Source organism: Glycine max, chromosome 10 (genome assembly GCF_000004515.6).
Source record: "Glycine max cultivar Williams 82 chromosome 10, Glycine_max_v4.0, whole genome shotgun sequence".
NCBI classification, from domain to species: domain Eukaryota; kingdom Viridiplantae; phylum Streptophyta; class Magnoliopsida; order Fabales; family Fabaceae; genus Glycine; species Glycine max.
In genome coordinates this window covers 11,368,267-11,381,413 of record NC_038246.2, presented here as the reverse complement: position 1 = coordinate 11,381,413, position 13,147 = coordinate 11,368,267, and the positions used below count along the sequence as shown (strand labels likewise).

General features: G+C 35.3%; 1 protein-coding gene across 1 annotated transcript; it reads left to right on the top strand.

Annotated features, from left to right (window-relative positions):
- Window positions 1-8,923: 8,923 nt before the first annotated feature.
- Window positions 8,924-10,521, top strand: LOC121172949 (MATH domain and coiled-coil domain-containing protein At3g58270). The gene is made up of 3 exons (XM_041006171.1): window positions 8,924-9,009; window positions 9,142-9,302; window positions 9,773-10,521. Exons 1-3 carry the CDS (start codon window positions 8,924-8,926, stop codon window positions 10,519-10,521), a joined length of 996 nt encoding a protein of 331 aa, XP_040862105.1.
- Window positions 10,522-13,147: the final 2,626 nt, after the last annotated feature.

Below are 13,147 nucleotides of genomic sequence, written 5' to 3'. Positions count from 1 at the left end.
GGCTCGGTCGATGCTCACACTTGAGGAAGTCGGATTGGCAAAGGAGGCTGCCACGGGTTCAGAGTCGGCAATGGAGGCTGCCTCACAACCCGTTTATGACTCAAATTCCTCACATTCGGACTAGCAGCACCATGGGAAGCCGTTTGGATATCGCAAGAATTTTGGAAAAAAATCCGGTGGCGATGGTCATGGGTCCGATGGTGGAAAATCCGGCCATGCAGGGGGCGACAGTGGTGGTCCACAGAAGCATCCACAATGGGGGTCTTCACCTTGGCCAAATTACCCACCTTGGGGTTGGATGCCTCAATGGGCTCCTCCATGCCCATATCCAAACCAAGGGTGGGCCAGGGTCCAGCACCATAGAGATAGCAACAACAACCCAGCGTTCTTAGGCCACGACTACAGTAGGCTTACATGGCCTCTCAAAATAGGTAGTAAGCTCCTTATGTTCCTACAAATATTGAAGCGGCGATGCATACTATGTCTCTGAGTCCCCCGGATCCATCATGGTACATGGACACCGGAGCTACCTCTCATATGACATCTTCCAATGGTAATTTCTCGTCTTATTTTAATTTGAGAAATCATCATGATATTATTGTTGGTAGTGGTCATACTATCCCGATTCATGGCTATGGTCATACTTGCTTGCCTTACCCTAATCCTCCCCTATCTCTCACAAATGTTCTACATGCTCCCAAAATTATCAAAAATCTTATTTCGGTTAGAAAATTCACTACTGATAACTCTGTGACTGTGGAATTTGATCCTTTTAGTTTTTTTGTGAAAGATTTTCAGACAGGGATGCCAGTAATGAGATGCGATAGCCAGGGTGATCTTTACCCTCTTACTACTCCTATAAAAAATCAAGCTTTTCCTTCAACTTTTGCCGCCATTTCTCCTAAGCTTTGACATGATCGTTTGGGTCATCCGGGTGCTCCTATTTTAGATGTTCTTAGAAAAAATAAAAGCATTGATTGTAATCGTCTTTCTAGTTCTAGTCTTTGTCAATCTTGTGTTTTTGGAAAACATATTAAGTTGCCATTTGTTTCCTCTTCTACGAGTACGTCTATGCCTTTCGATATTATTCAGTGATATTTGGACATTTCCTATTTTGAGTTCAATGGGACATCAATATTATGATTTATTTTTGGATGATTATTCTAATTATTTGTGGACTTTTCTGTTGGCTAGAAAGTCTGATGTATTTGAGAAATTCTTAGCTTTTCGAGCCCACATTCTCACTCAATTTGAACGTAATATAAAAAATTTCCAATGTGATAATGGGAGGGAGTTTGACAATGGACCTTTTTGGGATTTGTGTAAAACTAATGGTATGTCTTTCCATCTTTCTTGCCCCCATACCTCACCTTAAAATGGGAAAGCCGAACGGAAAATTCGGACTATCAATAATATGTCTCGTACACTTCTTGCTCATGCCTCTCTTCCTCCTTCCTTTTGGCATCATGCATTACAAATGGCTACATATCTTCTTAATATACTTCCAAGTAAGGTATTGGGAAACACTTCTCCTCTTCAAATTCTATACCAACGGGATCCCTCGTATTCTCACATTAGGGTGTTTGGGTGTCTATGCTATCCTCTCTTTCCATCCACCACAATCAATAAATTACAACCTCGATCTACCCCATGTGAGTTTTTGGGTTATCCTTCGCATCATCGTGGCTACAAGTGTTATGATTTATCTTCTAGTAAAATTATAATTTGTCCTCACGTCTTATTTGATGAGCATGTTTTCCCATTTCATAAATTGCATTCCCCTTCTTCTACTGCTTATGATTTATTGAGTGATGATATGAGTGCCTATACAATGCATCACCTTCACAATCAATCTCCAAATGTTTCTGCTCCTCACACGGACCAACCACCATTGTCGACTCTGAACCCGTGGCAGCCTCCTTTGCCAATCCGACTTCCTCAAGTGTGAGCATCGACCGAGCCTGATAAAATGGAGGTAGAGGATCACTCTGCCGAATTAATGTCCCTACACCTCGATATGCACTTGTGAGACCCGAAACAAGTTAAAGGACAAGGCGGCTCTCCGACATCAGTGCTCCAACATTTTTTCAACTGATCAGCAAGGGAGTTGAGACATTGATAATATGCTGAACCATTTGAAAAATTCTCCATCTTAGTATTGGAGAATTCGGCCTCAAGAGTTACCACACGGGAATGTTTGTTGTCTTGGAAAATATCTCTCAACCTATTCCAAGCATCCATGGCCGTGGCATCGGGTTCAATAATTGTATGCAACAAGTCAATGGAGATGGTTGCATAAAGCTAGGAAAGAACCGTAGCATCAAGAGTCGACCATAATTCCTTTTCATCCTCAGTCGCAGGTACCTTCTCTTTGCCGTTGGCAGGAGGAATAATGTGATGAAGGACCTTATGAGAATGTGCGATAATTTTATAAAGCTCCGCCCATGTAGAGTATTGGACATTCTCCATTTCAAGAGTGATGGAGATATGGTTCTGTATATTGGAAACCACAAGAGCTAGATGGAAAAAACTCTTGTTGTTCGTCATGGCACTGAGAAGAAGAAGAAATAAGAGAGCCGAAGGGGAACTGCGAGGGCGCTTGCGAAATGAAGAAGAAGGATCGTAATTGCCCTATAAATTTGATACTATAAAAGAATATTTTCCTCAACCGATTTCATTCACTGACTTGGAATATATACAATGTACAAGGCGTAATCTTAGGAAACTAGGAAACTAATCATACAGGAAACTCGGAAACTAATAATACAAGGCATATATTTAGGAAACTAATTATATGCTTAACAAACTAAATATATGCTTACCTAAAATACAATAACAAAATATATTCACATATATCTTAACACACCCCCGCAGTCGAAGCAGGAGGACGACGAACACTGAGACTATCCCTAAAATCATCAAACAACACACCCGGAAGACCCTTAGTAAATATGTCAGCGATCTGACATCGTGAAGGCACATGAAAAACTCGAACCTGACCACGTACAACCTTTTCCCGTACAAAATGTATGTCCATCTCAATATGTTTGGTACGTTGATGTTGCACCAGGTTGCCCGACAAATAGATAGCACTAACATTGTCACAATACACAATAGTAGCCTTGATAACCGGACAATGCAATTCCAATAACAAATTTCGAAGCCAACATGACTCAAAGATCACATTAGCAACACCCTTATACTCGGCCTCTGCACTAGACCGAGAGAGTGTAGGTTGACGCTTGGAGGACCATGACAATGGTGGCTGCCTCACAATGATGATTGAAGCAGAGGTAGATGTTGAAATAACAAGAAGAAACTTGGTGAAAGCAAAAGAAGGCTTTGAAGTGTGTGATTTGGATGCTGAACTAGGATATGGAGGACCATAATTTATAATTATGTCACTTATTGAAGAATTTAGTATAGGTAGCCGTCGTGGTTTTTATGAACTTTTTTTCTGAACATTTGGATGTTCTCCTAATCATCAATAATTGTTTTTGTTGAAATGATTTATCCTAAATTGCATATGATAATTTTATTCGCTAGTACAATTTTGTTTTGATGCATTGTAGATTCTGTGTCCATGAGCTGCTACTATTTTACTAGTCTTCATCATTAACAAGACGGGCCCTCAATATTTTGGGGCCAATATTTTTTATTTGTAGTAAATAAATGAGAAGATAATGCATTGTACCTAATCCAGTGTCTAGGACCACAAGTCAAAGCTGCTATGTCCCCGTTTGAGGACCCGGGTCTAATTGAAATGCAATTGTCACCCATTCGAATCAAATCAAAATGCATGTCAAATCATTTGGTTAAGAGGTATATGAGTATATTATGAACATTACAAGATTCTAATGTAGTAAAAGGTACTACAAAGTTTTTACTCGCATATTACCGAGTTTTATATCATTTCAACAAAAACTACCATACTTAACATGACAAACAAGATATAACTAACATACTAAACATGAGAAACAAGATAGCATCCTACAAAGATAAAGAGCCCAATAAAGTGTATAAAGATGCAAATGAATGATGCACAATGAGTGGCAATCCATGCACCCACAAATTAAGAACATGCATACATATACATTTTTTTTTACATTATTATGTATAATGGAAACCTAATATAGAATAAAATACTTAGGCCAAGCTTAGGACGAGGAAGTAATTTTTCTAGTGTACAATACAATACAAAAACATTGACTTTTAGATTAATATAATTTCATAGTATTATATGCATCCTTCATATCTTATCTCCATTTCTTTTTTAGTTGCATTGTAATGCCCGTCATCCTCGGCCATGAGCACCACCTACCTCCTCCGAGTGCCGCCACCTCCACCATGTCATAGATCTGAGTGAGTGCATTAACATCTACCCCACCATATATGCGCTTGCGGCATCACCACCGACCTCATCAATGCTACGCAACCCAACCAGTACCACAACATGTACCCCCATCTGTTGTGCGCGTGCTCCAGCACCACAACATGCTACACTGTCACACGCGACTCCACCGGTAGCAACTCCTCTTCTCTGATTGCGACTGTTAATGACACCCACGCAAGCACCAAACTTGTTGTTCAGATCTGGAACCCACTTTTTACTATTGATGTTGTTGATGTTGTCATCCATTAATGAGCACCACCATGCGCAGGGGCTGTATTGTTGATGATGTTACTCTTGTTTTTTTTTTCACGGCAAAAGTGAATTCATTAGTTGAACTAGTGTTGCTATATCATAAGCTATGAAAATATGGCAAACCAACAATCAAAGTTACAAAAAGAATAACTTCCCCTGTTAGTGCCCATTTGGATACTTAGAAATGGAATTATTTTCAGCAATGACAAACGCGAGGTGAATTCATGAGCTGGCAATTTCATTTGGTCTACCATATTTGTCTGTGAAGCCCGGATACGTGAAAAAAGGAAAAGTATCGGTGTTGCAACACCCGTATCCGACACCGATACTCCATGGATACGGCCGGATACGTATCCTAGGAGTATCCAATTTTTTTTTTTTATTTTTTTTTTAAATACAAGATACGGCTGGGATACGGCTTCCTAAGGCTAGACACGGCTTCAATACGATTCCAATACGACTCGGATACGACTACAACGTTTAACCCCTTTTTTAATGATTTTTTAAACGCAGAAGTTTTATTATTTTACAAATCCCATTTTCTTCTCTTCTTCTCCACACTTACTAAGCTCAAACCCATTTTCTTCTCTTTTTCTCCACCTTGTACCTCGATTCCATTGATGAAAGCGTAGGAGTTTGGTTGCGAGGGAGTGAAGCTGAGGATGAGAATCTCACCATCGTTGACGTTGACCACATATTCCCTGAAGATGGTTTTGGTGGCTTCTGTGTCAGCGTTTAGAGAGGCATTGAAACCTTTTAAGAAGGTGAATCCGTTAGATTGAACGGAGAAAGAGGCATCAGTGTGGGGAAAGGAAGGGTAATAAGCTAGGTAGAAGAAGAGGCGAATGAATTTGGGACTCGCAGAAACGGGGAAGAAGTAATTGAACTGAGAACGGGATAACCGTGCTGTGGTGTAGGGAACTTGATTGACAGAAGGATCTTGTGTTGCTGCTTCAGTTAAAATGGTTCTGCCTTGATCACCAGATAAGTATTTTGTGTCTGCATCCCTTGTCCATGTCCTTTCGCCGTTGAATACTATCCCGGTGGTGCCTCAATTGATGGTGAAGTTGTCTTCTGGGGTGTACGCTTGAAGGTGTATGGAGAGAAAGAGAAAAATGAAGAATAATGTTAAGGAGGTGGTCATGATGCTAAGGAGCCTCATGGCTTATGGTGAAAAACTACAACTCTAATAGTCAGTGAAAGGCAACATTGATATTATGTCCTGATTTTTCATGTTTTATTTTTTAATATGAATTTGAAGTTATTCCAATGAAAAATCTAACTCTTCTAGAAAAAAAAATTTGAAACTATATATAATTTTTTATATATTTTATTAATGTATCCAAAACGTATCGTATCTTTAATTTTAAAAATTTGTCGTATCTCCATATTTGTGTCGTTTCGTATCTCGTATCTAGGTTTCATAGATATTTGTTCTTGAAACAGCTGAAATAACAGATGGAATCGTTGGAGACAATTCTGCAGAATTATTTGTCATAGTGGTTTTCGTGCTTTGCTCATCCAAGAAAATTTCATTTGGATTTCATCCTCAGCTAAATGCTGGGTAAGTTTATCTTTGCTCTCTTTCTTTTTATTTTAATTTTCTAACTAAATATTTGTAACTATTGTATTGGAACTTTGACGTGGCATCGTTTTTGTGTGTTTTAGAAATTGGATGAAGCTGATGACAATCACGGCTCTGACCCCGTTCCTGGCAAGTTTCTCACTCTTCATTTGAACAAACTTGTGCGAGGAGAATTTTATTTATTTAATCGATCCTTTTGTTTTTCATTTTAAAGAAAATTTTTGTTTCTTGAGTTTTCTGCAGCAGATTTGATTGACCTTATTACACCCGAGGATTTGGAGCTCACCAAACAGCTGAATGAATTGGGGCTCCCTCTTTCCTTCCAGACAAACAAAGAGGTAAGCACACATATAAATAAGTATTTTGTTGAAATGCTTTAATTGAATTTGGCTTCTGTATGTAAAAGTAAGAAAAATAGAGTAAGTGTCAAGCTTGAAAGGCATTGATTCTTGCTCAATCAATTAATTCATATCCTAATGATGTACAGTCCCTTGAATGTTAAGTTTGAAATAAATGGAGCAAATGCTTGCTCGGTTAACCTTTCATTTTCTTTAACATTTTACATGCAACTTACCAAGATAGAATCATTTCCCAATTAGTCGATAATTTTGAGTACCATTTAATTTAATTTTCAAAATTATAATAATATCATTTAATTTTGAAACTATTGAACAAAAATTAAATTAATTAATCTCTAATGCAATTAGATCGTAATCTCGTCCACTTTTGTCTATTCTTTTAATTTCCTCTTTTTTGTCTTAAAAAAGCCTAGATCACAATTATTTTAGTCATTAAAATTAAAAATATAAAGCTGAAATGGCTTCATTTCAAAGTAATTTTAAAAATTGAAATGATATTTTAAAAATTAAATTGAATGACTTTCATGAATTAGTTTAGTATCTTAATATATAAAAGGAAGAAAGTATATAATAGATATTTTCCGTCTAAACTTGTGGTATAATTGACATTGACAATTAGCTATAAAAGTAGTAACTAATTAAATTAAAAAAGGTTAGTTTAAGTACTTAAATAGGTATGTACATGTATAGGAAATTGGAAACAAATGTATTCTTCTCCTAAATAATTGTGCGGCTTTTCATTTTTCATATTACATTGATGGTGAACTTTAATAACACCCACAATTATAGGGAATGAAAGATAAAAATATTAATAAGACCTTCTTTAATTTCTGCCTATTTAAATTCACTACTAATAATAATTGAAAATTACTACTTTAAATTCCTTCAAACTTTAAATTTTTGTCTTTCCACCTTGCAAATTGGCTATGTTCACGAGTTCGTCTTCTCTCAATAGAAACTTCTTCGTAGTTTGAGATTTTTGGTAATGGTCATAAGGCATTTCGTATTGACTTTTGATTCATCTTCTGTTTAGATTATTTAACAGGGTTTATTTTTAATTTGGGGTTAAAGGGGTTTTGAGTGTATTTTTTATTTTTCTTTTAGCTCCTGGGTTAGGGATTTAATTACTGTGTTATGCTTTATTGTATAATTTTTTGTTATTCAAAATATTCAAGGCAACTGCCTTACAGGATTGCAAGTGTGCCATGTTCACTGCACCCTTTCCCGAGAAGGATATAGGTAGACTGTATGCACAATAGCAAATGTCTTCTTTCTTCTTTTTTCACCTTTATTTGGGCTCTTCAATATGATTATGATGGAAAAATACGAATGTTAGACAGATCTTAACGCTGATCATAATAAAAAAAAGTGTAAACTTGGAGTATTTCTATTAATTAACAGTTGTTTGAGATTTTTATATTTAAGAATCTAATATGGTATATATGTTAGAAATGCTGTTTTGTGCGGTAAAAAAAAATACTTATTTGTAGTGTATCTAAAGTTCTAGCTGACAACATGACTTTTATTTAGAAAAGTTCTAGTAGGGAATTTTGTTGAGAGTATGCATGTTACTTTTTGAAGGCTTAAATTTGTGACCCAATAAATTTCACTTTTTCTCTTACATATTTAATTTTGTTGCAAGTTTAGTCATGCCATAATAAAAACCAAGTGCTTATTAAGTCATTAGCTTGTGAACCTAGTTTATTAAAATGTTAGCAAATGAAATTTGACTGGCTCACTCATTGTCAACCCTAGATCTGATTAAGAAATAGTGAAGTCTAAATTGAATTATAAAAGACAATAGGTGCGATTTAAAGCTATATAGTTGATACTTGTCTTTGCAGTAAATTCAATAATAGTTGTTGATACAGTGGCAATCTGAATAGGTTCTATAATGGACATGATTTTGATTTTCTTTCTGTTTTGAATGAGAGAGCATCGTTACTTGTTCTCTTCTATCATTCGTGTTTTGGTCTGTATACACAATTAGATTTTTTTATTTTCAAGATCGCTATTAATCATGTTTTGAATCTATCTTGATCTAGAAAAATGGACCAGTAAAAGGAAAAAAAAAGGGTAAACTTTCGAATCATCCAAATACTTATCACAACCCTGTAGATGAAACTCTATATGAAGTGAGTGGGGAGAAGATTACATCTCCTGCTAAATTTCATGATAAAACTAGCAGTCCTTTATTTTGTATATCAATGCTGTGCCAAAGTGAATCTTCTTACCTTGAAGGTGCAATGGATATTGATATGACCCAAGCTTGTAAGTTAAAATCAATGTTGTTTATTTTTTCAGTGCTTAGGTTGAAGCTTACAAGTTTTTGAAATGCGGAATCAGAACACAAAGGATAAAATGTTAGAGAAGTTTACATGGACAATAAGGAACTTCTCTACAATAGACTCCAACGAACTGTACTCTGACAGTTTTTTCCTCGATAACCATACATGGTGCTTAATTGAATTCTTGTGTATTTATTATATATGTTGCACTTTGAATTGATTATCCTTTATTTGTTTAATAAAGTTTTGTAACTTCAATTTTAGGAGGATTCTTATGTTTCCAAAAGGGGACAACGTGGACTATTTGTCAATTTATGTAGATGCCGGTGGGGATCCTGCTTATTTGCCTCGTCACTGGAAAAAATATGCATATTTCAAGTTGGCTTTGATTAATCAAGTCAATGAAAAAATGAATAAAATAAAAGGTATCTTTCATACTGTTTTCAAATTGAGCTTTTGGCTATTATTTTCTTAACGAATGGAACTATATCTGCTAGCAATTTCACATACAGGCTATTGCTTAGGATGAGTTTTAAATTTTGGAAGACGAATCAGATTATTTAGCTGCTAACGTCATCTTTTACTTTTTTTATCCTTTGGCTTTTCCTTAATTCTTCAAATTTCAACCTTTCTGGTTCCAGCTATTAGATCAATTGTGTAAGTTGGAAGTCATTTGCTTAACTAGATTTTTATAGATTGGGTAAAGCTGATACAAAAGTTTCCACCCTCCAATCATATTATGGTTTCTATTCTATATCATCTCATCTATAGTAATTACAAGTAATATCCTACTTCCAATTTTGTATATAAAATATGTACGTATCCATTTGATAATTATATATCATTTGATTTTAAATCTGATACATAACTAACTCTTGATATATGAATTTGCCAGAATTTAGCCACATGTTCAATGCAAGTAAGATTGAGTTGGGTTTCTCAAGATTCATACCTTTAGATGAACTTTGTGACTCTAGCCGTGGTTTCATCGTAAATGATACTTGTATAATTCAAGTTGAGATTTTGGCTAACAAGTCAGAACATGAGAACCAAGTTGATAAATCAGTTAGTAAGATTGATGATGATAAGCATGTTGAATGCACTGATAATCGTTTACCCAAGGAAATGATCTCAGCCTCATCTGACAAGCTAGTGGATTTCAGGGGTATAGGGAAAGTAGAACAAGATTTTGTTCCACTACTAGAAGAAGTTTGTTCTAGACATCCCTCACTTATTGATAGTAAGCAGAAGAAAAGTCAAAGATTTATTGAATGGGCATTTACAGCTCTGTGTCGAGTTTTACATTTTCTCAAGACAAAAAGGGTAAAAGACATGGATGATGATGATGCATGTAAGCATCTCCAAAATTTATGGGAGGAACTTGAGGTATTTAGATTTGATCTGACTTGGCTAGAACCCCATGTGCAATCTGCATTGAGCATGAAAAACTATATGGAGAAAGTTGCTCTGGTGAAAAGATTAGAGGAGAATGTGACTGCTTTAGAGATTGAAACAAAGAGGTTGAAAACAAACCTGATTGAAGCAGAGGTAGATCTTGAAATAACAAGAAGAGACTTGGTGAAAGCAAAAGAAGGCTTTGAAGTGGGTGATTTGGATGCTGAACTAGGATATGGAGGCCCATAATTTATAATTATGTCACTTATTGAAGAATTTAGTATAGGTAGCCGTCGTGTTTTTTATGAGCTTTTTTTCTGAACATTTGGATGTTCTCCTAAGCATCAATAACTGTTTTTGTTGAAATGATTTTTCCTAAATTGAATATTATAAGTTTATTCGATAGTACAGTTTTGTTTTGATGCATTGTAGATTTTGTGTTCATGAGCTGCTACTACTTAACTAATCTTCATCATTAACATGACGAGCCCCCAATATTTTGGAGCAAATATTTTTTATTTATAGTAAAGAAATGAGAAGATTATGTACTGTACGTAATCCAGTGTCGAGGACCACAAGTTAAAGCTGCTATGTCTTTGAGGACCCGGGTCAAATTGATCGAAATGCAATTGTCACCTAATCGAATCATGTCAAATCATTTGGTTAAGAGGTATATGAGTATATTATGAACATTATAAGATTCTAATGTCGTGAAGGTACTGCGTAGTTTTAGTCGCATATCATACCGAGTTTTATAACATTTTAACACAAACCATACCTAAACATGACAAACAAGATATAACTACCATACTTAACATGAGAAACAAGATAGCATCCTACAAAGATAAAGAACCCAATAAAGTGTATGAAGATGCAAATGAATGATGCACAATGAGTGGCAATCCATGCACAGGCAAAGAACATGCATACATATACATATATTTTACATTACTATGTATAGTGCAAACCTAATAAAGAATGAAATACTTAGACCCAGTCTAGGGTGAAAAAGTAAATTTTCTAATGTATAATGCAAATAAAATAATACTTTTAGATTGATATAATTTCAAAGTATTATGTTACACCCTTCATATCTTATCATCACCTCTCTTCAGTTTCATTGTCAGTGATGCCCGTCATCCTCAACCGTGAGCACTACCTGCCTCCTCCGCATGCCGCCACCTCCACCACGTCATAGATCTGAGCGAGTGCATTAACACCGACGCCATCAGATCTAAGCTTGCGGCGTCACCTCGACCTCATCAATGTCGGGCAACCCAACCAGGTCCCTGTGCGTGGGACCATCTTCGGCCATGTACCCCTACATGTGCACGCGCACCAGCACCACCGCATGCTACACTGTCACACGCGACTGTTAGGAATTTTATAATTCTTAACTAATTAATATGGGCTACATATTATATTATAACATTTATATTAGTTATTTACATTTAGATAAGTTTAATATAAAGTGATCTAATTCAATGAGCCTATTAGACTGCCAACAACAGAAAATTGATATGGGCTTAATGAGCAGAAACCAATTTGGCCCATTAGGGGATAATGGGAATCCTAATAGGTTAAAACCTAAGGCATGATTATGATCCCCAAGACACCAAATCAAGAAATAGTTTCTCCTCTCCCCATCTGAAGAGAAAACGAAGGTCCTATAAGGAAGAAGGTGATTTGGTTGAGGAAGGTCATTAAATCAATTGTTCGTGACCGCTGTAAGATTCCACTGCATGTTGATCAAGCTCTATGGATCCAGGTATTCCTTAAAACCTCTTGATAATCTGACGTAATGTGTTTTGGTGCTTATTTGGTATTTTATAAGGTTTATTAAATTACAACAAGTGGTATCAGAGTCACCATTGTTGTTAGATTATTGAGATTTAAAGTTGTTTGATATGTATTATCTCTGGATCATTTTAGTTATATGAACCCTAATTTTATTTTGGGGAGAAACTATTTCGATCAATAAAATTGTAAAACTCGTAAATTTTTGTGTTATGATCGTAAAGTTTTTCTTTTTTTTCAAATGAATAAAAGGCCTCTGAATTTTACGAGTTTGTACACAGTTTTTGTTTGTGTCGCGTGTACTTACATATTATTCTATTTGGGATAAAGGTTCTACGTATCCGGCGTTGATTTTCTTGAACAATATATATTTTGTGAGCAAGAAAGATTTTTTTTGTTTTATACATATAAGGTTTTCGAAAACTCTTTACGTCAAATATAAAGCCTCATGGACTTATATTTTTATATAAGATCATTGTGTGCGATTTGTGAATCTATATGTATGTCATTATCATGATGTTTTGTACGTGACACAATTTCATATATATATATATATATATATATATATATATATATATATTATTTATATGAAATCAGTAATAAGGCAATGGTCTTTTGTCTTATATAAATATTTTTTTTTCAACTGTTTTTCCTTCATGAATTAGTGATAGGCTGATAGTTTATGATATTCATGTGGTTAGTATAAATTTATGATAGTACATGGTATGTTCGTTTCGAATGCGTAATTAGTTTACCATGATGTTGTTTTCAAATATTTACTGCTATCATAACTGGGTGCAAATTTAACCATTACAGATCCTTTACATTTATTTGCGTGTCCAGTAATTTCAATTAAATTGATTGAACCATTATGTTGCCAAAGTAACCTCTATTGTGTAAATTGATTTAATTAAATTGTATGAATGTTAGTATGGAATTATTTATGCGAATTGTGCTCGGCCCAAAGAAAGACACAATTTGGCCAAATAATAGCATACATGCGATGATAAATATGTGACAATTATAAATTTTTCTTTTCATGAGAATAATAGTCAGTCTAAAGAAATGCTATTATTTG

Coding starts and splice junctions, on each gene's coding strand:
- LOC121172949 (XM_041006171.1), top strand. CDS start 8,924: ATGCGGAATCAGAACACAAAGGATAAAATGTTAGAGAAGTTTACATGG. Junction 9,010..9,141: donor ACAATAGACTCCAACGAACT/GTACTCTGACAG, acceptor CTTCAATTTTAG/GAGGATTCTTATGTTTCCAA. Junction 9,303..9,772: donor AAAAATGAATAAAATAAAAG/GTATCTTTCATA, acceptor TGAATTTGCCAG/AATTTAGCCACATGTTCAAT.